A 24160-nucleotide genomic window follows, 5' to 3' on the forward strand; every position below is an offset into this window, starting at 1 on the left:
AGATTGAGGTTGAAGATTGTCTTTTCAAATGAACAAAAAGAAACAAAACTAACTAATTTTTTAAATTAAACTTTCAAGGACTAGTATTTCATGTATTCTGTTCACTGTAATAGATAACAGATGACCAAATTAATTTGTTCGGGTTTGTTCTTCTTTATTTTAGATCGAGATTGAACTTTTTAAAATGGCGGCTTCACGTCAGTCGATTTCGCTGATATATTAAAATAATTTGCATGGTCCCCTGAATTTCAATATATTGGGAGTAGGCTGTATTTATATGGAAGCATTCTCGATAGTTTACTTTCAAGATTGTTCAAATCATGACCCCCAGGGGTAGGGAGGGGCCATAATTTGTGATCAAATTTTAAAATCAGAATACATAGGAGAAATTGTTAAAAATCTTCTTCCAATGAATTGCGAATCCATGATTAGCCATATTAATTCAGAAGCATCCTCAGGTAAGGTATATTCAAATTTGTTCAAATCATGTCCCCTGGGGGTAGGATGGGTCCACAACAGAAGATCAAACATATTGAAAAAAGCTTCTTAAGCCAAGATTAGTCAAAGAAATATGAAAGCATCCTCAGTTAGTGTAAATACAAATGTGAATAAATTATACCCCCCTTTCCATGGGGGAGAGGGTATTTGTGATCACTTGTATATTTAATCTATTCAGTATTTTTTTTGTAGCCAATGTGCTCAGATGTGCGATGTGGCCCATGGACCTCTTGTTACAAGGTACTATAGACTAATTATTTCGATGATCCTGATAACCCTATTTCTCTTGCTTTGGGGCAACAAAGCTTCTTCTCTCAGTTTATTTTATACTCTTATGGATTATTGTTTTATACTCAGGTGACCGTTAAGGCCCTTGGGCCTCTTGTTATACTCAGGTGACCAGTGAGGCCCTTGGTCCTCTTGTTGATTTAAACAGTCAATGTTGCCATGTGTTAGTATCGATAGATATTTCTGTGAAATTTATACAAAACATTACTCCTCCTACAGTTTCTGTCAGATTTCAGTAAGACTTGGTACAACAAGTACATTATTATAAAAATATTGCATGTAGTTGGGTGTAACATTGAAAATTTTCACCCCAAGAAAACCATTGTCAACCGAGGCGCAGCCGCATCATTCAGCGGGTAATAGTGATTTTTAACAAATGTTTCTCGATGAATCAGATTCAACTGATTTACATGAAAGTATAATATACTTACATGTATTTTGTCTTTATTTTAAAAGCAGACCAGTGGCACTACAGTCTCATTTGAAACCTGATTAATTTTTTTTTTTTTTTTGGACATATTTTAATAGTAGTAATCTCTGCAAAACAAACAAACAAACAAAAAGAAATTGATCTTGTGTGAAACAAGGGGAAAAACTTGGGACTTTTTCAAGTGTTATTGAATGAAAATAAATAAATGTAAATAGCATGAATATTTTTTGACTTTGGCCGTTGTGCCTTGTGATGCATGTGATTATATAATTATGTACTAGTTACCATGATGTAATCTGAGGTCAATGTAGATAAGACACAATCTAGTACATGTATAGGCCTTGATGTCACTTTCAGTTTCAACAATGTATGTATATTTTGAACATGTTGAATGCATTAAATATTGCTGTGAGTTTTCAATTTGTTATTATTTCAGGATTTAAGAAATATGGGAAATCCTCCGAAGGATCTACGTGATATTTATTGGAACTCTTAAAATTTCTTGAACAGGTAAAGTTTTAGTGATAACGGTGATAAAAACCAAAAATAAACTACATTATGATAATGATTATGCTACAATAATTGAATTTTTGACACGTTTTGAGTTTAATAATCATCTCATGAATATATTAAAGACTATCTTTTTTCCCCAGGTACAACTAAAATGCACTAAAATCATGAAAATAGAAAAATTGCTATATAACATGTTTAAATCATGATAATTCATTTAAAATTTGAAATAATATTGCATCTTGGGAGAAGGGTGTGTTTCAACCCCAGAGTAGGTCATCTTTGCCATGTTTGTGTCATTTTTAGCTCTACTGGTCAGAGACCAGAAGAGCTTATGCGATAGTAAGGTGTCCGTCTTCCGTCTGTCTGTCTGTCCATCTGTAAACAATTTTTCAAAACACTACTCCTCCTACAGTTTTGTCTGATTTCAATATAACTCCGTCTGTCTGTCCGTCTGTTAACAATTTTTCAAAACACTATCCTACAGTTTTGGCCTGATTTCAATAAAACTCCGTCTGTCCGTCTGTAAACAATTTTTCAAAACATTACTCCTCCCACAGTTTTGGTCTGATTTCATCATAACTTGGCACATAAGTAGACTACACTAAAGCCCCATTCACATGCACTGATTTACTAACCAGGTGCAAATTTTGCATGCATGCAAAATCTGCACCCAGGTGTAAAAGTATATTTGCTAAGAGTTCACATGGAACTTAACAAATTAGATCAAATGGCACTAATTCATAAAGTTGAACAAAAAAGATGGCAAATTATTTTAGGTTCAGAGGAAGGATGATATTCCCACATTGTGTAGCTTTAGGTTTTTGTGCTGGGCTAGGTCGTTTGAGGGATCAATGGGCTAGGGAAAGGTCAACAAACTGGTACGACAGAATTGTGTTACAAAGATTTGACAATTCTCAATGGATTGAGGACTTTTGAATGGGAAGACACGCATTCGAAATGCTTTACAATAATTATTATATTCTGGACAAATACTTAGCTCCCAAAGAAAAATGTGTTCGCCAGCCACTAAGGGTCCAAAAGCAAGGGTCCAAAAGCAAGTTGCTATTACATTGTACTGGCTGTAAAATTTGCTGTGCGTTCACATGCCGAAAAATACACTAGCAGTAAATTTACACATATGCAAAAGTAAATTTGCACCTGGTCTGAGTAGATGTAAATTTACACTCAGATGTATATTTGCACATATGTATATTTACTTTTACACGTATGTAATTGCGTTCACATGCTCAAATTTACACCCGGGTGCAGATTTTGCATGCATGCAAAATTTGCAACCAGTGAGTAAATCAGCGCATGTGATTTCAATATAACTTGGCACACAAGAAGACTACACTGAAATACATATTAATTCTGTTGTTTTTTGCTTTTGTGGAATGATTTTGCCATGGTTACTAAAATCGAAATTTCTGTAAAATTCTTTTAAATGACTACTCCTCCTACAGTTTTAGTCTGATTGCAATAAATCTTGCCACAAAAAGAGACTAAAACTAAGAATCATTATTCTATTTATTGCTGTTGCAAAGTTTCAAGTCCAAGTGCTACTTTTATCTTTCCTTTGTTATAAGTACAAACCAGTAGAGCTACAGTCTCGGCAGAGACTTCTGATTGAATTTTTAGCTCACCTCAACGAAGTTGGGGGAGCTTATGTAATACCGTCGGCGTCCCAGGTTAAGGTTTTTGGAGCAGTTTTCTTTTCAAGTACTTCTATGGCCTATATTAGTCAGACATGCATGGAGGATGCTTCTAGTGTGTTTCATTGTACCAGTCAAGGTTGCAGATGCTGAAATTTCAGCTAAAGAATGACCAAGTTAATGTTTTTGGAGCAGGTTAAAGTTTTTGGAGCAGGTTAAAGTTTTTGTAGCAGGTCTCATTTCCAAGTAACTATAAGCCCTATATTGACCAAACTTGCATGGATGATACATCTAAGGATGCACACTACTGAACTTGCTTCGGATGCTGGATCTGACCTATATTTTCTGGATGAGTGACTAGGTTTAGGTTTTTGGAGTAGATCTCATTTCCAAGTAACTATAAGCCCTATATTGACCAAACTTGCATGGATGATACATCTAAGGATGCACACTACTGGACTTGCTTCGGATGCTGGATCTGACCTATATTTTCCGGATGAGTGACCAGGTTAAGGTTGTTGGAGCAGATCTCATTTCCAAGTAACTAAAAGCCCTATATTGACCAAACTTGCATGGATGATACATCTAAGGATGCACACTACTGGACTTGCTTCAGATGCTGAATCTGACCTATATTTTCCGGATGAGTGACCAGGTTAAAGTTTTTGGAGCAGATGTCATTTCTAAGTATCTATAAACCCTATATTGACCAAACTTGCATGGATGATACATATAAGGATGTACACTACTAGACTTGCTTCGGATGCTGGATCTGACCTACATTTTCCGGATGAGTAACCAGGTTAAAGTTTTTGGAGCAGATGTCATTTCCAAGTAACTAAAAGCCCTATATTGACTAAACTTGCATGGATGATACATCTAAGGATGCACACTACAGGACTTGCTTCGGATGACCAGATTAAAGTTTTTGGAGCAGATGTCATTTCCAAGTAACTATAAGCCCTATATTGACCAAACTTGCACGGATGATACATCTAAGGATTCACACTACAGGACTTGCTTCGGATGCTGGATCTGACCTACATTTTCCGGATGAGTAACCAGATTAAAGTTTTTGGAGCAGATCTCATTTCCAAGTAACTATAAGGCCTATCTGAACCAAACTTGCATGGATGATGCATCAAGGGACGAACAATCTCAAAACTTGCTTCGGATTCTGGATTTGACTTACATTTTCTGAATGAGTGACTAGTTTTAAGTTTTCAGATAAGTCTATTCCCAAGTAACTGCAAGCCCTATCAGACCAAAATTGCATAAATGTTGCATCTAGGGATGCACACTCCTAGATTATTAGTTTAGTGTGGGACTTTGCCTTACTTAAAGACAACATTCGTTGAGGTGAGCTCTGTAATCTCTGATTACCTATGTTTTGCTACACTTTATCAATTCAATTCAATTCTTTATTCACTCAAAACCAGATCACTGGTACAAGAGGTAAATAAATTCAGATCAACCAGAAGTCTCTGCCGAGACTGTAGCTCTACTGGTTTGTACTTATAACAAAGGAAAGATAAAAGTATTTGTGAAGTAAAAATATAAATATTACATGCTCCAATACACATGATACACTAAGCATTACATGTTAATTTCCTAGTACCTGCCCACTGACAGAAACAATGACAGGCCGGGAAATTGACAAGCATATTAGGCACTTAACCTTTTCCTTGGCAAAATTTACATTCAGTTGTAGCCTAAATATGATGAAATTAACACACTTAACTTTTAAAGAGTTATCCCAGAGAAAAAGTAGGAAATGTAAATATACAATTATGGACTTCTGTGGTGATAAGAACCCATGTCAAGTGATACTGAGCTAAGAACTAGGAAATGATAGCAACCGAGTGCTATTGAATAACTAAATTTTCTTTTTGTTTTTTTTTTAGTATAAGGAATACTGGAACCAAAGATACAGACATGTCATATAACTCCATTATGGGAGACCTTCTCCTGACCAATGCAGCAACTTCAAGAGGAGATTATGCAAAAAATGTAAGGAGATGAAGTTCTTCAGTGACCAGATGCACCTATGTAGATACATTGATCCTTATTCCATATTTTAATTTTATGCAGGGCAGTAGATATAAAAATGGAGTAAATATTGACACCATAATGTGTTTATTTCATACACATGTGGTAAAAATAAATAGAAAATTTACCTGCAGTATATTAATGATGAATTATAATTATAGTAAAACATTTTTTCTACTCAGAAGAAGGTTTCGTGGATTGTGAAATCCTCAAGGAATATAGTCTATGTAATGAAGCGATTTCAATACCTAATTCTGAGATGTTTTTCTCCATGGCTGCTATACAACACATTTATTCTGGAAAAGGTAATATCAAAATTTCATTGATTTTCTGAGTCCTGGAGATCTGATTAATTTAAGATTTTTTAAGTGGGTTTCTGTAGGAAAAACATTTTTATTTTGCAGATCAATTATACATATATGAGAGAGTACTTAGATTTTGATTTTGATATATGAGAAAAATACTCATTTTGCATATTATTTGGATATATATATCAGAAATTTGTATAGTACTTGGATTTTGATCTTTGCATGTTTAAGGGAAAGTTGTTAAACTTCGAGTCATTTTTATGCAAAGTATGTTCTTGGGGTACATTGATATTGACCTGTTGATGCAGTTTCCAGAATAGAAAGATTTTATAATTAATGGGAGAAATGCCAGTGCTATTCACAAAAAAGAAAACCTGCTGTCTGTCACATTGACAGTTTTCCTTTCTGTTTAAATCTGAATAAGTTGTGGTGAAAACAGTTTCGAAGCTTAATTGGACAGGTATTTTTTACATTCCACATTCAGTGTTCTATCAATACATTAAGAACCTTTTGTTTACATGTCATCAGTTGCTGCTATGCTATGGAAATACATGTACTCCATTTAATGATATCTTAATTTTAGGACAATTAGATCAAAGGTCAAAGTTGCATGTTTTGTCCAATGTTTTATTTTTTGATAAAAACTGTGTCTTGTGAAAACAGTTTTGAAGCAGTTTTTCTCGTATAACAGTTTTTCTCTTATATTAACTTTCATCAAAATATAGTACACATACTTGCTAAAAGAGAATTTTATATGTTTTTCAGATACCAAAACTCAAAGCCCATAGTTCTTGTAACACATATAACTGTGGCAATTCCTCATTAACATGTTCTTTAAATGCGGACATCATGAAAGAAAGAAGCAGAGTATTTCATTTAGAAAATGAAATGGGAAATTTTGATCCAGAATGTGAAACTACACATACACATGAAAGTAATAGTTTTTTTTTTAATTACTCTTTTTGTACTTGACATTATTTGTGAAGACTTCAAATAACATTTTTTATTTTTTATCATGATAATAAAAAAATTATTCTTGTGTTTCTTCAATGGTCTGATCTAAAATAAATAATTCATTCATTTCCAGTACAACATGGTTATGGATGTCAATTTGACATGAATTTAGGAGTTTATTTTTGGTATTTTTAGACAATTACTCTTCTACAACACTGTTGCTGGATGAAGTGTGTGAGAGAAAAGACCAGTGTTATGTTGCTGAGGAGTTGGATGTTAGCTTCTTGGAATTGTCAGACAGTGAGGAAGATTCTGATCTAGAAGTGGAGAATATGGAATACGAAATGTCCTTTAACATAGAGTCGCCTAATGAAACAGAGGAGTCGTATAGACAGAGAGGCAAACATCGCCAAGATAGTATTGTCATTGAAGTCTCTGACACAGAAGAAGGAATAACAACTCCAAAGGGGACAGCCAGGACATATTGGTCTAGTTCTTGTTTTGATAGAGATTATACCAGTCCAATTGACACAGATTTCAATTCTAAACAGCAAACGTACCAGCATCCAATTTTTACTAGTAATTCTTTGGAAGAGAGACAGAGAAAAGTTTTCTGTGACTCTGAGTCCAATCAGTGGGACAGTCAAGATAGTTCATTTTACTCCAACAGTTTTGTCTCATCGGGAGGATTGCATTCTCTGAAGTTTCAAGAAAATCTTGATTGTAAAGAGTACCTTCGTGTTTCAGAGAAAGTTATTTGTTGGGAAGAAAACGCTTATGTTGATATGTCTGAACATGATGTGAATTGTATTGTTGAAAACATAACTGAAAATTTCCATTCATCTCAAGAACAGAAAAGTATAAAACCCTTACCTGAAAAATTAAAAGGCAAAGTTGATTTTGAAGATCTTATTCAACATGATGTCAAAAATGAAATTCATCCTTTTTTGTGCATTATGCTTTGTGCTTTTCTCTTGAATCTAAGTGTAATAGCTGCAGTCTTTACACAGTCTAAAGAAAATGTTCTCAAATTTCAAGTGGAGACTCTGAAGAAAAAAAAGAAGAAAAGGAAGATATTACATGTATCTAAGAGAAAGAAACGACAAAGGCAAAGAATTCTAAGAGAAATCATTAACTGGCAGATAAGTCTAAGAAGAAATACAACTGTTATGTATGATTTCCAAACCCAGAATATTTACCCATCCAGAACAACGGGAAACACAAGACTAAATCAGATAGCTAACGAAGGCTTGGAGGGTGGAGAACGTAATGATATAGTACAGAGTCGACCCGCAGAGGCAGATCCAAGTATTGGGGAACAGATGCAGAATGGGATACTTAATGGCAACTTTGCAACATTTCCCAGGTATGTAGCAGAAAGAAATCAAACTGGAAATATGGATGCCAATAGGCAGTTCTACTCCAGTCCCACAATGGGGACAGAGAGACCTCAGGTTGACCCCCTCACAAGGTCCCTACCAGCTATTTACACAGTTGTGCCACAGGTGGGGGATATATCGGTCACTGAGGCCCTCCCAGTCATAGAAGAGAGTGAGAACTCCAGTTTGCGGAGCACAGAAAATAATGCTGTCCCTTTATCAGAAGAGGGGCAGTCACAGGGGAGGACAACAGAGGAGGCAATTTCTAATCCCTCCCACCCTTCAGTACCCCCAGAAGCAGATGGTGCATCTATGACATCAACAGAGACCCTCAGTAGCTTCTTCAGCAGTGTCTCACTGTCATCTGTTGAGGAAGACGAGGCGTTCCGATACGAGTGGATCAGACTGAAGACTTTCTCCAGCTGGCCCCTGACGTCCCTTTTCTCCACGGTAATGGCTCGTGGTGGGTGGGTGGCACTGGGGGAGGGTGATGGAGCCAGATGTTACAGCTGTCATGTTGTCCACGAGGGATGGAAGATTGGTGATAATCCATTAGATTTCCATGATAGACACTGCAGGTGAGATTTATTTCTCCACTTTTGAATGTAATTTCTGTGATCTACAAAGTCTTCAGTGCTTGTGGACAAGTTTTCTGTTTGCTTTATCGTGTGTATCATGCAAAGAATTTGCTTGTTTAATGCTTGTATCATATAATTTAGTTTTATCCCATGTTTACCCCTTTATCCCGTGGATATGACTCATTGGATAATTTTTTCATAATCCACAGTTGTGACGTCACAATGGTTTTTGCGTTAGCGCGATGAAGTAAAATAAAGTGGAGTCCTATATAAAACAGTGTAAAACATTGGTTGTGAAGTATTAAACATGGGATAAAAAGAATCTCCCATGATTTGTAGTTGGATATGACTTTTATCCAACTTGTTGTGTGTTTTTATCCTCTCGCCAAGGCTCGGGGATAAAAAACACACAACTCATTGGATAAAAATCATATCCAACTACAAATCATGGGAGATCCTATATTTATTTTTTAAATCTTGAAGTTATCTAAACATGGTGTATCATTTTCTGAAATAATTGTCAGTCATCCTGATCATCTCAAAAATGTTTTAACCTATTTTAACATTACAGGTCAGAATGTACTTATCCACTGTTTACAAACAATTAAATGTATACATATATTGCATACAGAGTGACTGAACCTAGTGTTATTTATTTTTCAGATTTCTACAAAGTGTGTCCGATAATGTCCCCATTATTCGGGAGGAACCTACTCCTACTCTAAGAACAATAGAGAGGGACCGTGAGAGACTCCCTGAGAGCAGTGATGTAGTACCCCAGGGAAACGTGACACAGCAGGTGCCCCGGTCTGAGGAGGAGAACAGAAACATTGTGATGAATCTGATGTCTAAAGACGTCGGGGAACCTTTCCAGGAAGAGAGAGGGAACCTGGTGGCTGTGAGCAGTAACCCGCGGGATGTGACATCACACTCAGAGGTCAGCTGTAACCCGAGGGACGTGACTCCAAATTTAGAGGTCAGTATATATTGTATAGAGGTCAGCATATATATAAGATGTGTCTAGAATGGTAGGACATACTTTGATATATGTGTAGCCATATTTAAAACACCTTAAAATATATACTGGGACATACTTATTATAACATTTAGATCTAAAAGCAGCAACTGTGAATAAATCTGTTGCTTAAATGTTAAAGTTTAGGACCTTTAATACTATACCTGTATAAATTAATATTATATCTTTTAGCTGAGTTAGACTGATATACTATAGCATGTTGTTTCAGAAAGCTTTTATAATAGGGATGTCAACGAATATTCGAGTACTCGACTATCGTTCGATCATACCGACTATCGACTAAAATTTCTTTAGTCGGTTATTCGTTAAAAATGTGTTACATAAAAGTAATTTTAAATTCAAGGTAATAAACGTGGATTTGACCATTTCATTTACAAATCAATGTTCTCGTAAGTAAAACTCAGGGTATGGTTTAACTGTTCAAAGGAAATTATTTGTATGTCGATTTATGCCTCCAAACCTACAGTTTGAGATACTTAAAAAGATGCCAGGATGGAAAAAAACAGTTAAAAGTATGTTATCAAGGTTATGTAAAGCTGAACTTGTATTCTGCTGTGGAACATCAAATATGATGTATTATATGCCGAATCCATCAAACATATACACAGTCTTCAAGTAAAAATTTCCTAGTAATATAAGTTCTTCACAAAAATGCCAAAAAGCAGAGCCGTAAAGAAAAATGTTGTTATCACGAACATGATTATCAAGGATTGTTTACCACTGATTGTTGTAATAGAGAGGACGTTCAAGATTTTTTTGGTTTTGTAGATTCAAATTATTATAAAGTTTCAACCTGCAATACCATAAGATCTGACGTAATGCAACTATTCATAAAGAATAATGAAATAGCTATTACAAAATTGTAAGTACATGTAAATTGGGTGACAGTTATGAGCATAATTAAATGCTGTTTCTTTCTGATATTAATATCATGCAGTGTATTGTTTGTTTAGACAAAATCTCAAAATTAAAATTTATCGCAAGCTCTCTCTGTTTTTATAAGAGGCACGCTTTAATTGTTTACCAGGCAAAGGACACTGGCACGACATGTAGAAATGGCTTCAATTAACGGGTACATGTACAATTGTTATGAAAAGAAAGGACAAATGCGAGCGTTTGATATCCTGCATTTAGATAAAATGTGCAGTAAATTAATATTATATTAATTTTTGAAATCAAATGCATTGGATACATGCAGATGTACAGTATTCATTGTACTCCAAAAATGTTTATGTTTAATGGTGATAGCGTAGGTTAAATATTGTACAACTAGTCTATAAAAGACAAATATAGTGAAAATGACATGAAAAATTAATTTAAATTTCAACGAATATTCGACTATCGTTCGACTAAAGCCTCCGACTATTCGACTAAGCTGTCCGAATAAAATTGACATCCCTATTTTATAATGCTCAGAAAATTCAATAACTTAAAATGTTCCATAATTTTTTTATTGAATTGCAGAACTCAGAGAGACCTCCTGCTTATAATTCATCGTACACATCCAGACCTCCTCCCCAACTAGTTGCTCCTGTGGAATCTAACCCCGTACTGAAGCATAGCCCCTCAAATCCACAGGGTTATTCTGCAGCAGGCCCCCCACCCCTACCCTCAGGTAGAGAGGCTCAGTTAGAGGCACTGAGGAGGGACCCCATGGGGATTAATTTCGACCGCCCTAAGTACCCGTCCTACGCCATTCTAGCTGTCCGAATCAGCTCCTTCACTGATTGGCCGGCATCTATGACACAAACTCCACGTGACATGGCCCTGGCCGGGTTCTTCTACGCTGGATATGGAGACTATACCCGTTGCTTTTTCTGTGGAGGGGGACTGAGGAACTGGGAGGCGGGGGACGACCCCTGGGTAAGTCAGAGGCATTTAAACTTCCAGTGAAAGGCTTCCAAAAAGTTACTAATTCATGCATTTATTGTTTTGAAAAAAAGGATAATGTGAAATAAATGGGAAATGATTTTTTTGTGTTTGTTTTGGATGTTATACTCGTCTGACTTTAAAAAAACAGCAGGAAACAAAAATTGCAGATGCCAAAAAGTTTTCAGGACCAAAAGTGCCTTGAATATTATATTTTGTGAACATGTATTTTAAGATGAATGGTTTGGAAATGCATTCATCTGTCTTTGTTTCATAGCTGTAGTTGAATTGAAGCCTTTTTTAACACTGTGAAAGTTTTTTTTTTTAAAAATATTGATTCATGTTTTTATTGTTTTGAAAAAAGATGACGTATTTTTTAATTATGAAATGAAAGTTTTTGCATTTGTTTTGTCAAAAAAGATGACATAATTTTAATTAGGAAATGAAATTTTTTCTTGATGTTTTGGATGTTATACAGACTTTTCAAGAATTTGCAGCAAACAAACATGACAAAAAAGGTCAATACCATAAAAATTTTCAAAACAAAATGTACCTGAATATTGTATTTTGTGATCATATGTATTTAATGACCCTCTCTACACTGCACCCTATTTTCAGGGTACTTTTGTGTAATTAGACTGACCCACCATTTGATATATAAGTAGAATAAACTGTAATCTGAACTGTATCACATAATTGAAAATAAAAGTATTCTAAACATTATATTAGACCAAGATAGGGTATTTGAAAACTTTATTTGCATGTATTTTATCCTTTTGAGTAAGCCAAGGCAATTTTTCTTTTCTATTACTTCAATTTCTTTGAAGATTTTTCCTGAATAAAAAAGGCACGCTCCCTATATTAAAGATTAGTTAGTTAACTTCAAAATATCCTCCTTTATGTTATAATTTTCTCAAAGTCCAAAAACATTTTTCATCAGTGTATAGAGGGTCCTTAAAGTTGAATTTATAGAATTGCATTCATTCTTAACTGTTTTTTTTTAAGGAGAATTGTAAAGCTTTTGTGATTTTTTGTTGTTTTTAGGTTGAGCATGCTCGCTGGTTCAGTAAATGTGCGTTCGTGCGACAGAATCGTGGACAACAGTTTATTGACCTTGTTCTGAGACGAGCAGCGGAGATGGTTAGTGATGATAGAAATTTTTGTTCTTGTATAGAAATAGTAGTTCAAAATGGAGCAGCTTAGGCCATCTTTAAAAAATTGTTTGGTTGCCCTCTCCGGACTGACTGGCCAAAAATGGCCCGACTCAAAATTTTTTTGAACTTTCATGTAGCAATTATTTTTTTTATGCCTTCCAGAAAAAATATTTTGAAAATTCAGCATTGATGTTAAAATTTTCTAGGAAAAAAAAATTTCCACCTACCTAAAGAGGCCTATTTTAAAGATGGCCTCAAGTGATATTTTTATGATTACATCAAAGTTAAATAACATTTTTTTTTTCGAAAAAATTTTTAAATTCAGAGGTCATTAAGAGACTAAATATTTTGAGACAGTTTTGTTGCTGAAATTAATTAAAAACCTTGAACTTTTGAAGAAATTTCATCTCACTAATTGTTAAGAAGGTTGATATTTTAACCATTGTCTTTATATTTCTTGTATTAAGGAGGAACAGAGGTCACAGGATGAAGCGGGAAACTCGCAGACAAACACACAGACAAGTAAGTAACAGACACACAGACAAACACACAGACAAGTAAGTAATACACACAGACAAACACACAGACAAGTAAGTAATACACACAGACAAACACACAGACAAGTAAGTAATACACACAGACAAACACACAGACAAGTAAGTAACAGACACAGACAAACACACAGACAAGTTAGTAATACACACAGACAAACACACAGACAAGTAAGTAACACACACAGACAAACACACAGACAAGTAAGTAACACACACAGACAAACACACAGACAAGTAAGTAATACACACAGACAAACACACAGACAAGTAAGTAACCGACACAGACAAACACACAGACAAGTAAGTAACACACACAGACAAGTAAGTAATACACACATAGACAAACACACAGACAAGTAAGTAACACACACAGACAAACACACAGACAAGTAAGTAATACACACAGACAAGTAAGTAACAGACACCCAAGTATACAGATATATGTATCAAAAGTCAGACACACAGATGACAGTTATCTAGACAATAAGACTGTGTATATTTTTTTTATGGAATATAAGCTTGAAACAGATAAGTAAGTCAAGTTCCACCTCTTTACAAAGAAAATGACAGACACAGAGTAGTTAGACCTATATCACCTGTCTAGGTCCCAGATTTTGTCATTAAATTTCACCTGTATCTACCTGTTTACAGGTAATGCTGCCCAGGCTCTGTCTAAGGAGGAGAAGATCATGAAGTCGGCGGCTGTTATCAGCATCAAGGACATGGGGTACAGCGAGGAGACGATTAAAACAGCCATCACCACCATCAAAAGCAGGCTACCCAGAGGTAGTGTATACATAACACAATCAAAAGAAGGCTTCCTTGAGGTACATTGTTATGATATTTTCAGTCCACCTAGGTCGGAGTCTTAATTTATCTTTTATGGATGAATTTGAACACTGATACTATAGAATCGGACCTATCAGATCAAATTCTGAATGTTGGAAATTATTTTTTAGTGTTTAAGTTATAATACAGCCAAACCTCATTATCTTGAACTTAATGGGATTGTCACAAAAAAACTTAGATATCTAGGGTAAAATACTGTATACAGGGAAGTTTTCACCCCCATTTTATTTTCGCCCCTTTGGTCCTAGACACAAGTGGATGAATTTAAGATGGGGCGAATTCAAATAAAGAAGTATAATTTTTTTATGCAAAACTGTGAGTGGGCGAAATGAAAACAGGGCAAAATTGTTTCCAAGTGTAAAAGGGTGAAAATAACACGAGGCGAAAACAGCCCTGTATACAGTAATTATAGAATAAGTGGTTGGAACTTCTAGATGACTTCAACCTATCCATGATATTCCACATATTAGTGTTTAAGATCTCAAAGTTCAACTGAAGTATGGAAAGTTTACTTACAAATTAACTGGTTAATGACGAAGATCAGAAATGATAAATGATAAAAAGATCTGGAAGATTTGTGTATGATTGCATCTTTTTTTTCTTCAGTAAAAAAGAAAAGCATCTCCAAGAATATCAGATATTGCAATTTGCACTATATGATATGTTTTATAGGCATTGAAATAAATTATTAGAACCACTTGTCCTTTATAAGTTTAATAACTTTGTAGGGAAACACAAGGTCTCTGCTCAAGAAATCTTGGAGGTCATATTTGAATTGGCGGACAGTCAGAGAGCATCAGAAAATTCCAGCAGCCAATCAGAGCCACAGAGAAATGTTGACCAATCAGAATCCTCCTCCACACCTGCTGTCCAATCAGAAGCTATCACAGAGAATGTTACAAATAATATCAGCCAATCAGCTTCCACAACAGATAAGACTGACCAATCAACAGGTGAAGAGACTGCAACAACAGGAGCTTCTAATGCAGGTAAAATATGGAGAGACAGTAGTCCATGCTTCTGTATTTCAGAGCTTAGTTTTATTTGACCGAGAGTGAAGTATTTTCTTTTTTGATATTGAATTTATACACTGTATATATTGAGTAAAACAGGGCTGAAGTTTGATAAAAATATTTTTTGGACTTGGACGTTATCAATTTGCTTGTGTGTAGAACTGACTCCCAAAATAAAAGTCATGAATTTATTCAATGATGAGGTTGTACATAAATACATTTATCACATGTTTATACTTGAGATTGCCATCAAACATTCCATTTTATTTTTGTACCTCTATAGTTTTCCCCCTACAGTTCAATTTTTTTCTCTTTAAGGTGAAGCTGGCACTGGAGAAAATATTTCCAATTTTTTATCTAATCCTACTTTTGATGGTGAGTGATATATTTTACCTTTGTGCTTTTACCTTTTTTATATACATGTATATACAATTGGAGGTGATAACTTTTGTATATTTCTGTAAACTCGTGGTAAAGTTTAAACTATTATAAAAGCATTTATTCCCAGGTTTTTAACAGTATTTTATGAATTAATTTTTCTGATAAAAATGTTTGGAAAAACATTATTTAAATTTGTGTAACGATAATTAATTTGTAAGTACCATAAAGGAAGTGTCAGTTGATATCATCATTGTGTTGACTGACAAGGAAAAAAAGATAACACCTGCTTCAAAAAAAAAAAGAAAGAAAGAAAACAAGAGCTGCCTGTGGCATTGAATTTTGAAGTTTTTGGCTTGAAAAACTAAAGATTAATTTTTTGTGGCCTTAATGCACAAAATTTAGTCCTTCTGTGTAAACATATAAAAACATCTCTCTTTTAGCATGTATGAAAAGGGGCATAACTCAGTTTTCTTTCAACTTTGAAAAATAGAAAATGGAGTGTGTGTTAGAAACATTAATTTACTATAGATTTATTTATTTGGAAGGGGGGAGGGGGCTTTAAAAAATTGAACATTTTAAAGTTTGTAATGAGGAAGAAAGGACAAGAATTTGTAAAATTTGTATGTAAGCAACCTGTTGGAGTGTGAAGTCTAGTTGTTCAGAACATGACCACGAGACCTAACTGTTCAGTTTAACAATGAGACTTTTTTCTGTCTTGTATGGTTGCTGAATGAACTGTAAATAGATGGTAAGCAAGTAGGGAGCAAACAGTGAAAAAAAAAACTGTGTGAGAAGAGTGAATTGTGAGCAAAACATGAACAGTGAGTGAATTCACATAAAGTGGAAATTGGGCGTGAGTGAAAAGTGAAAGCTGAACAAATATTAAGGTGAACCTGAGTAAATCTTTATTTCCATGCTTTAAAAGTGTAAACTACATAAGTAATTTTTTTTTTTTAAAGTAAAGCATTTTATAACCCACTGTTTATTGAACTCTTTCCAGAATTGACATCCTTGAGACAGGAGAACACGAGTCTGAAGGACCAGATTATCTGCAAGATATGTATGGAGAAGAACGTGTCCATTGCCTTCCTGCCGTGTGGTCACTTGGCCTGCTGTGCCGACTGTGCTCCTGCCATGAGGAAGTGTCCCATCTGTAGGGAGTTTGTCAGGGGCACTGTCAAAACCTATCTTGTATAAACTTTCAGAGGTGTGGGGATTTATGAAGAGGTCCTTTCAAAACTTTTTAGGTCACCTAGTGATTCAGGTGACCTATTGCTATCTGTTTCCATCTGTCGGTGTGTAGCACTGTGTACCATGCATCAGTCCAAAACTTTGAAACTTTGAACATTTTCCACTTCTGTTCTTAACCCGAGGGCTTTGCAAAGAATTGATATTGAGCTTTTTATTTCATAGGAAGTGTAAGTTTAGGTAAACTATATTAGATAAAAGATAAACTGGGAGAAAAAGCCAGTAATACAAGTCAGGATAAGTCACCTTCAGAAAAATGAGTCCATCATATCCTCTGAAGTTACCATTTTGCTTCAGTTTGAGATTCAATTTTGTTGCCTCTTCCCATATACTGTTACTGTTTATGTGAACAAACACCATATATCAGGGATGTGTTATAGAGTTAAGCATAATCATTTCAACACAAAGTTAGACCACAGTGTTAAACATGGAATTAAAAAAGAATCTTGCCTCAGTTTGAACATTTTGTGCTAGCTAAAGAACTAAAGTAAATACTAGGTCAAAATTACCCTAACCTTCAAAATGTGCAAAGCCATGTCAATTCTAATTGTTATTGAAAAGGATATGTAATGATCATTCAGGCTTCTAAAATTTACAAAGATGATGAATATGGATTGAAAAAATCATGCTTAGGTGACATTGATGATTGGGACATGAAATTCTCTAAATTAGTGAAAACTTGAATTTAAAGTGTTAGTTAATCTACAGGGACTTTTGTCATCTAAAGAAAAAACTTTGAGTAATGTGAATTACAGATCAAAATATATTAGTTAAATTTAGGCTCAATTTATCAAAGTTTGATATTTTGGCCATTTCTTCATGTGTGTGAATTTATTAGGCAAAGTGTAATAGAACATGTATTTGTTATGAGTATATGAAAACTATGGTAAACTTATGACATTATGCTATCAAGTCACACCTTATTTATGAATTAACAATTTTAATTGTTGGATATTTAAAAAAAATTGAGTCTTATTTTTTTTATATAATGAATAGTTATTATTCTGAAAAAAAATCTACATATACATGTTATAACAAGTAGAGATTTGTATGTTTTACTTTGTTAAGTACTTAAAACATTTATACTCTTCCAATTAAATACCACAAAAAATTTTCAAAAATTTTGCATGGCAATTAGCCATACAAGTTCAAGAACTGTAACTCGACTTTTAAATAAAAGTATAATCAATTATGAATAGCTTTTTTGACAAGCAGAGTCACTTTTAAAAATTTTCAAGGTGAGGTTAAAAGTATTGATCTAACCTATCATATGATAGGGACTGAACGCTGTATAGGGGCACACATTCCTTTTCATTTTTCCTTTCACAATTTTTGCATTTTTAGCTTGCTATTATTGCAACTTGTGACACTGACAAAATATTGCTTACAAGATTATGGAGAAGGTTAGTCACATGGAAAAGAAAAGAATCATAACTGCTCTGCAATTTCCGTGAATGGGTTTCTCTCTGAAAAAGGCTGAGTAGTTATGAATGGGAAAGAAAAAAGGGCTTGCAGTAGTTAATTGCCGCAAGAGAACTCTGTGTTGGTGTTTTGTCATTTTTATGTGTATGTTAGATCGGGATAAGTTTGAAACAGACCAGTTGACATGGGTAGATAAAGGCATTGTGTAGGAGGGGTGGGGAAATTCTGTATCAAACTGTGGAGGGAGTCAATAAATGTGTAATGAAAAAAGACCTTTTTTTTATCAAAAATTTAAATTATTTCTTATATTCTATAATAGAGACCCATACTGCTTTGAACACTGAAGTAAGTACAGTGTAATTTGAAAGAGGAAAAATTATGATGGCATTAAGAAAAATATTTTTTGCATTTAGTAACATTAAAAGTCAATATTCTATAAGACAGAGACCCACCATACATAGAATGTACTGCTTGTGGAGCATTCTGGGATATATTGAGGACATGGTAAGTTTGCAATAACAGACTCTGATCTGTTTCAAGGTTTAGTTCGGAATGAAGGTGTGGCATATTTGCCACCCTGGTGTTTCTAATTTGCTAGTCTCCTCATGAAATCCCTGGCCTATCCAATCTCACTGTGATAATCTTGCATTAGTGACAGAAGTAAATAGTGGGGTTTTTTTTTAAATGAAAAATTGAAGTATTTAAAGAATATTTAACATGCTAATAATAAAATCCAATCACAACTGGATAGTATGATAGGCCAGTGGTTTGTGAGGAGTGTGGTGGATCAGAAACATCTGGCTAGCCAAGATGGAAGGTTGACACTTATCTTTTCTTTTTTTTTCAGATTTCTTAATTTGATTTTAATATGCAATTGAATTTTCTAAGTTTTGCTTATTCAAGAGGATTCTTTTGAATCACTGTCTTTTCTAAGTCTTCTTTGTAATTTCCTGCTATATAATGAGAGTCCTCTATTAATTTTGATTATTAGTTACATGTATACATTGTCTTAAAAAATGATTCATGTAGAACAAAATGAATCTCTTGTAGCATATGAGTGTCCAATTTGATTGATAAATGCCTTCTTTTTTTTTGTTCTGTCTGTCTGTCTGCAACAATTTAACGTCCACCATAACTTTTGTTTGTGCAAGGGCCTAAATATTTCATGTGTATTCCTTGCTTTAAGACCTTTCATTTTCGACCTCATGACCTTGACCTTGGAATTTGACCTACTTTTTAGAAAACGTTAACCATGGCCTCGGGACAACATTGTTTTACAAACACATCTTGTTTTACAATGTATGTGAACAAATCTGACTTAAAGCAAGGGTGAGGTAGTAGCCTTTGAAAAGTTCACGTTTGACATGAGTTGTATGTGATACTTAGAAACACATTGTATGTCTTGAATTCTAATATTTTTGAGATATTGAATTTGATTTTTTATTTTACCTTTTATTGATTTTATGGATTTCATAAGCATTGTGCTTTAAATAATTATGTAGTAATTGAGGTGGGACTGAGGGTTTTGGCTCCAGTAGCTCATTGGTTAGAGCATCTGACTAGTAATGCTAGGATCTGTGGTTCAGTTCCCTGTGTGTTTATGAATTTTCAATGTATGTAAACTCTACCCTCGATTGCATACATCAAATATTTTAATAGGAAACTGTTTTAATAAATATTAACTTGGATTGTTGTAAAGAATATTCATTGAACCTGTAATAACTAATGGAGTTTTTATTTCTTTCCCTAACATTGTTTTAAATGTTTAGATTTTCTTATGATAACATTTGTCTATTGTATTGTGTTTTATAAGCATAGTGAAAAACATATACAACACAGTTAACATAAATACATGTTGCTTGTTATGTAAATGTTTTATTTGCTCTATTTTGTGGATCAACATTATGGAAAAAGGACTAAAGATGTACATTGATTTCATATTGTACTAATGTACTAAAAGGTAGATGTGATTGTCAGCTATTAATACCCTTTATATATTTAAACAGGTGTATTTGTGCTTAATAATAACTATACAATTATATTTTGAAAAGGTAGCAGTGAAATTGTTTTAAACTTAAGGATTATAGCATATTCACTAAAATGTGAATTGTTAATATTATGTTTATGAGTTACCAATTTTCAGTAAACAGGTACAGGTAATGATGAAAAGAAAAAAAATCATAGTTCCTGTATAGAAATTAAGTTCATAAATATTGTCCTGATATTTGTTCTTTTTTTATGTAATTTACAGCATAGGTAATGTTTGCACTTTCGCACTTTCATTCTAGTTATGGTTATGGGTTCTTGGGGAAGGGTATGGATAATGTGAGTATATAGAGTCCAGGGTTGTTCCTAAGACCTAGGGGCCGGGGAATTTTCCCGCCTTTAATGATTAATCCCACGGTTATTTGCCAATGGATATTCCTCCTCAGACCCCTGTTAGGGGAGGAACTCCAGACCCCCTCCTACCTTTTTAACATCCTCTGTTTATTTAATTCTTAATACTTCTAGGGACAACCCTGAATAGAGAGAGAGAGTATGTTGATGGGACATCTGCAGAAAGACTGCAAAATATATTTGCATTAGTTAAGTTAGATATGTATTGCACTTTTTGGTCACCTTCCTAGTATACAGATTTTCAAAGACGGGGAATTTTTGGGTAGTGATTGCATTAATAAGAAAACCATTATCATTTTGTCATTTCACTATAGTTTTGGCTTTGAATTTTTATTATTTCAATATACATGTATGTAAACTTATGTAACAAGTATATGAATATGTATTTTATTTTGAAAGAAATATATTTCATTACCAACATTAGTATAAATTATATACATGTGCATCTTTCCAAGTTTGAATGTAACTATATTTACTAATAGATGAATATAGTAAAAGTATTCAGGCCTCAAGACCATAAACTGAGGGAAAAAAACTTATGAATATCAGAATAAATATATCTTTTGGAATGTTTGTATATGAATATTATACAATGCTTCAATTCTTTAAACTTGTATGTGAAATAAAAATCATGATTTTTAGAATAAAAGTTTTAAGTTCTTAATTTATGGTTATGAGGCCAGATATGATCTCAAATTGCAAGGCCTGTCTTTTTCCGAGTTTAACATTGTATATTTCATTAAGCACCTCTACCTCCTAATTTTGTTTAGTGCTTCACAGATTATTTGTATTTGTTCTTATGCATGTTGCTATTGGTGTAATAAAAAAAAAATTGTGAAAAATTATATGTATGCTTGCTACTTTCCAACAGTTTCAGGGTACTTGGAAGAAAGCTCACCTCACTGACTATTGAAAAATGGAATAACACAATTTTCTATTTTTCAAGTTGAACAAAAGAAAAAGTTAATTCCATTTTTTTGTCATACTGAGAAAAAGCCAACTTTTATAAGATACATAATATATTTCTTGTTTTAGGAATAAGGTAATAGTAAAGATTTGAATAACATTAAGCACTTGGTTGAAGATTCTCAAAGAAAGATTTTTAAATATGTAATCATTAGAGCCCTGCACTAACGCTCCCTGAACCAGGGCCCATGAAATTCACAATTTTGGAAGAGGCATCCTTGCTCATCGTAATTATATGCTTAGTTTATTTACTTAATACCAAAGAGCAGATTATCAAAGAAATAATGCATTCTCATTTTATAATCATTAGAACACCCACCCAAAAGGAAGACCTGACTTTGGGGTCACACATTTTGCAATTTGAAAGAGGCACCCTTGTTCATCATAAATGGACTTGGTTTATCTGCTGGATACTAGGGAGCAGAGAAAAAGACTTTCAAAGAATTTATGTATATTACTATTTAATGAATAGAGCCCCACCCAAACATCAGAACTTCTGACCCAGAGGCCAGGGATTTCAAAATTTTGGAAGAGGCACCCTTGCTTCATAACTATGCATTTAGTTGTTTGCTTAATACCCAGGGACAGAGGAAGATTTTCAAATAATGCATTAACAATTTTTAATTTATAGAGCCCCTCCCTTACAAACCTCTGACCCAGGAGCCATGAAATTCGCAATTTTGGAAGAGGCACCCTTGCTCATCCTGGCTATGTATTTAGTTTGTTTGCTGATTACCCAGGATCAGAGGAGAAGATATTCAAAACATAAATTCAAATCAATGGAGCCTCCCCCCCCCCCCCCGGTAACCCATACGCCTTTCCCAATGAATCCCTAACCCCTGGACCACACATTTGACAGTTTTGGAAGAGGTACACTGGCTCGTCATAACGAAGCACTCAGTTCGTCAGCTTAATACCCAAGTGACACAAATGACTTTGTCATAATCCCTACTAATATAGATAATAATATTTTCTGATATCTGATTTTCAGATTTTTTCTGAAATCAGTATAAAAATTTCACGTTTTCAATGAACAATGAAGCCAAGGCTACTCAAGTGAGCGTTGTGGCCCATTGACCTGTTGCTAGCTCATGATCTACTGAGCTGAAAGTTCTGATGAGCTTTACTGATCAACTGGCGTCTGTCTGTTCGTCCTACTGTAAACCTTTCACATTTTCGACTTTCTGAGAATCAATTTAATAATTTTTACCAAGTTGACATAAAGCATTCTTACGTAAAGGGTATTCCAAATTCTTCAAATGAAGGATAAGCCCTTTTTAGGAGGAAATAGTAGAGAAAAGGCAAAAATAGGACGGGGTCTTCGCCTTGAGAATTACTTGGCCAGAAAATGTGACACTGATGTAAAAGCAAGTTTTCTGGGGTAGTGTAGATTTTAAATTGATCAAATCATGGCTCGCGAGACTAGGGTGGGGCCACAACAGAGGATGAAAGTTTTGCACGAGAAAATGTCATGTTTGTCATATATTGATATTAAAGCATCCCCATGTAGATTCAAAGATTTTTAGCTCACCTGAGCCAAAGACTCAAGTGAGCTTTTCTGATCGAAATGTGTCCGTTGTCTGTCGTCGTTTTCGTTGTCGTAAATTTTTCTCATTTTCATCTTTTTCTAAAAACCACTGGGTTAATTTCAATCAAACTTGGCACAGAGTATCCCTGAGTAAAGGGAAATCAATTTTCTTCATTTGAAGGTCCACGCCCTCTTCCAAGGGGAGATAGTTTAAAAAGAAATAGTGAAAGTCTTGAAAAATCTTCTCAAGAACAGCAAAGCCATGATTAGCTTTATGGGATGCATGACATACTTTTTCCGGATAAGTGACCAGGTTAAAGTTTTTGGTTCATTCTAAAGTATCTATAATCCCTATGTTAATCAAATGTGCATGGATGTTATATTTAAGGATGCAATCTACTCGACTTGCTGCGGATGCTGGATCCCACCTAAATTTTCTGGATGAGTGACCAGGTTAAAGTTTTTTGAGCAGGTCCGTTACCAAGAAGCTATAAGGCCTATCTGATCCAAACTTGCATGGATGATGCATCAAGGGATGCACACTACCAGAATTTTTTCAGCTGCTGTTTTTGACCTAAATCTTCCAAATGAGTAACCATGTTAACTTTTTTAGAGCAGAATCATTCTTGAAAATTTATTAAGTTCTAATAATTTAATTTTGGTTGTAACGCGTTATTTGATTGGATAAAAATTTGTCTATATCGATTAACCTGGGTTGACTACGTCACAATGACTTACGTCAAAAAGTATCAATCCGCTTGACGTTACATTTAAAATATGTACGATTTAAAGGCAACTTTGAAGGAGAAATTGTCTTATTGACTGAAAATTAAATTATAAGGAATGAATTTAATAGCTATCCAAGTAATACTGGTATAAAATGGGTTGGAGCAATTTACGCTATTTTATAAACCCGCTTCGCCGTTTATAAAGCGTAAACTGCCCCAACCCAGGTTATACAGTACAACTTGGGTAGCTTTTACATTCATTCCTAAATCAGACCAAAATTGCATAAAAGTTGCCTTCGGCGTTTATGCATATTATGACGCAAGCTAATTGCTTGATCACATCATAAAACAAAAAAAAATACGCAG

General features: G+C 34.4%; 1 protein-coding gene across 2 annotated transcripts; it reads left to right on the forward strand.

Moving 5' to 3' along the window:
* The first annotated feature begins 1650 nt into the window (after positions 1-1650).
* LOC133180760 (uncharacterized) lies at positions 1651-21417 on the forward strand. Of its 2 annotated transcripts, XM_061315230.1 has the most exons (14): positions 1651-1726; positions 5286-5391; positions 5613-5735; positions 6504-6672; positions 6888-8649; positions 9313-9625; positions 11150-11548; positions 12599-12694; positions 13176-13218; positions 13407-13430; positions 13914-14048; positions 14840-15100; positions 15443-15499; positions 16506-21417. In XM_061315230.1, the coding sequence occupies exons 2-14, from the start codon at positions 5317-5319 to the stop codon at positions 16700-16702; spliced, it is 3654 nt and encodes a 1217-aa protein (XP_061171214.1). In that variant the 5' UTR covers positions 1651-1726; positions 5286-5316; the 3' UTR covers positions 16703-21417. The 2 variants fall into 2 exon arrangements, with proteins under 2 accessions (XP_061171214.1, XP_061171215.1); XM_061315231.1 differs by lacking the exon at positions 13407-13430 and having other exon boundaries at positions 13176-13230.
* Positions 21418-24160: the final 2743 nt, after the last annotated feature.

Source organism: Saccostrea echinata, unplaced genomic scaffold (assembly GCF_033153115.1).
Source record: "Saccostrea echinata isolate AGI-Se365-2 ecotype Australia unplaced genomic scaffold, CSIRO_AGI_Sech_v1 ptg000007l, whole genome shotgun sequence".
Taxonomy (NCBI): domain Eukaryota; kingdom Metazoa; phylum Mollusca; class Bivalvia; order Ostreida; family Ostreidae; genus Saccostrea; species Saccostrea echinata.

Coding starts and splice junctions, on each gene's coding strand:
- LOC133180760 (XM_061315230.1), top strand. CDS start 5,317: ATGTCATATAACTCCATTATGGGAGACCTTCTCCTGACCAATGCAGCA. Junction 5,392..5,612: donor GAGGAGATTATGCAAAAAAT/GTAAGGAGATGA, acceptor TTTTCTACTCAG/AAGAAGGTTTCGTGGATTGT. Junction 14,049..14,839: donor CAAAAGCAGGCTACCCAGAG/GTAGTGTATACA, acceptor ATAACTTTGTAG/GGAAACACAAGGTCTCTGCT.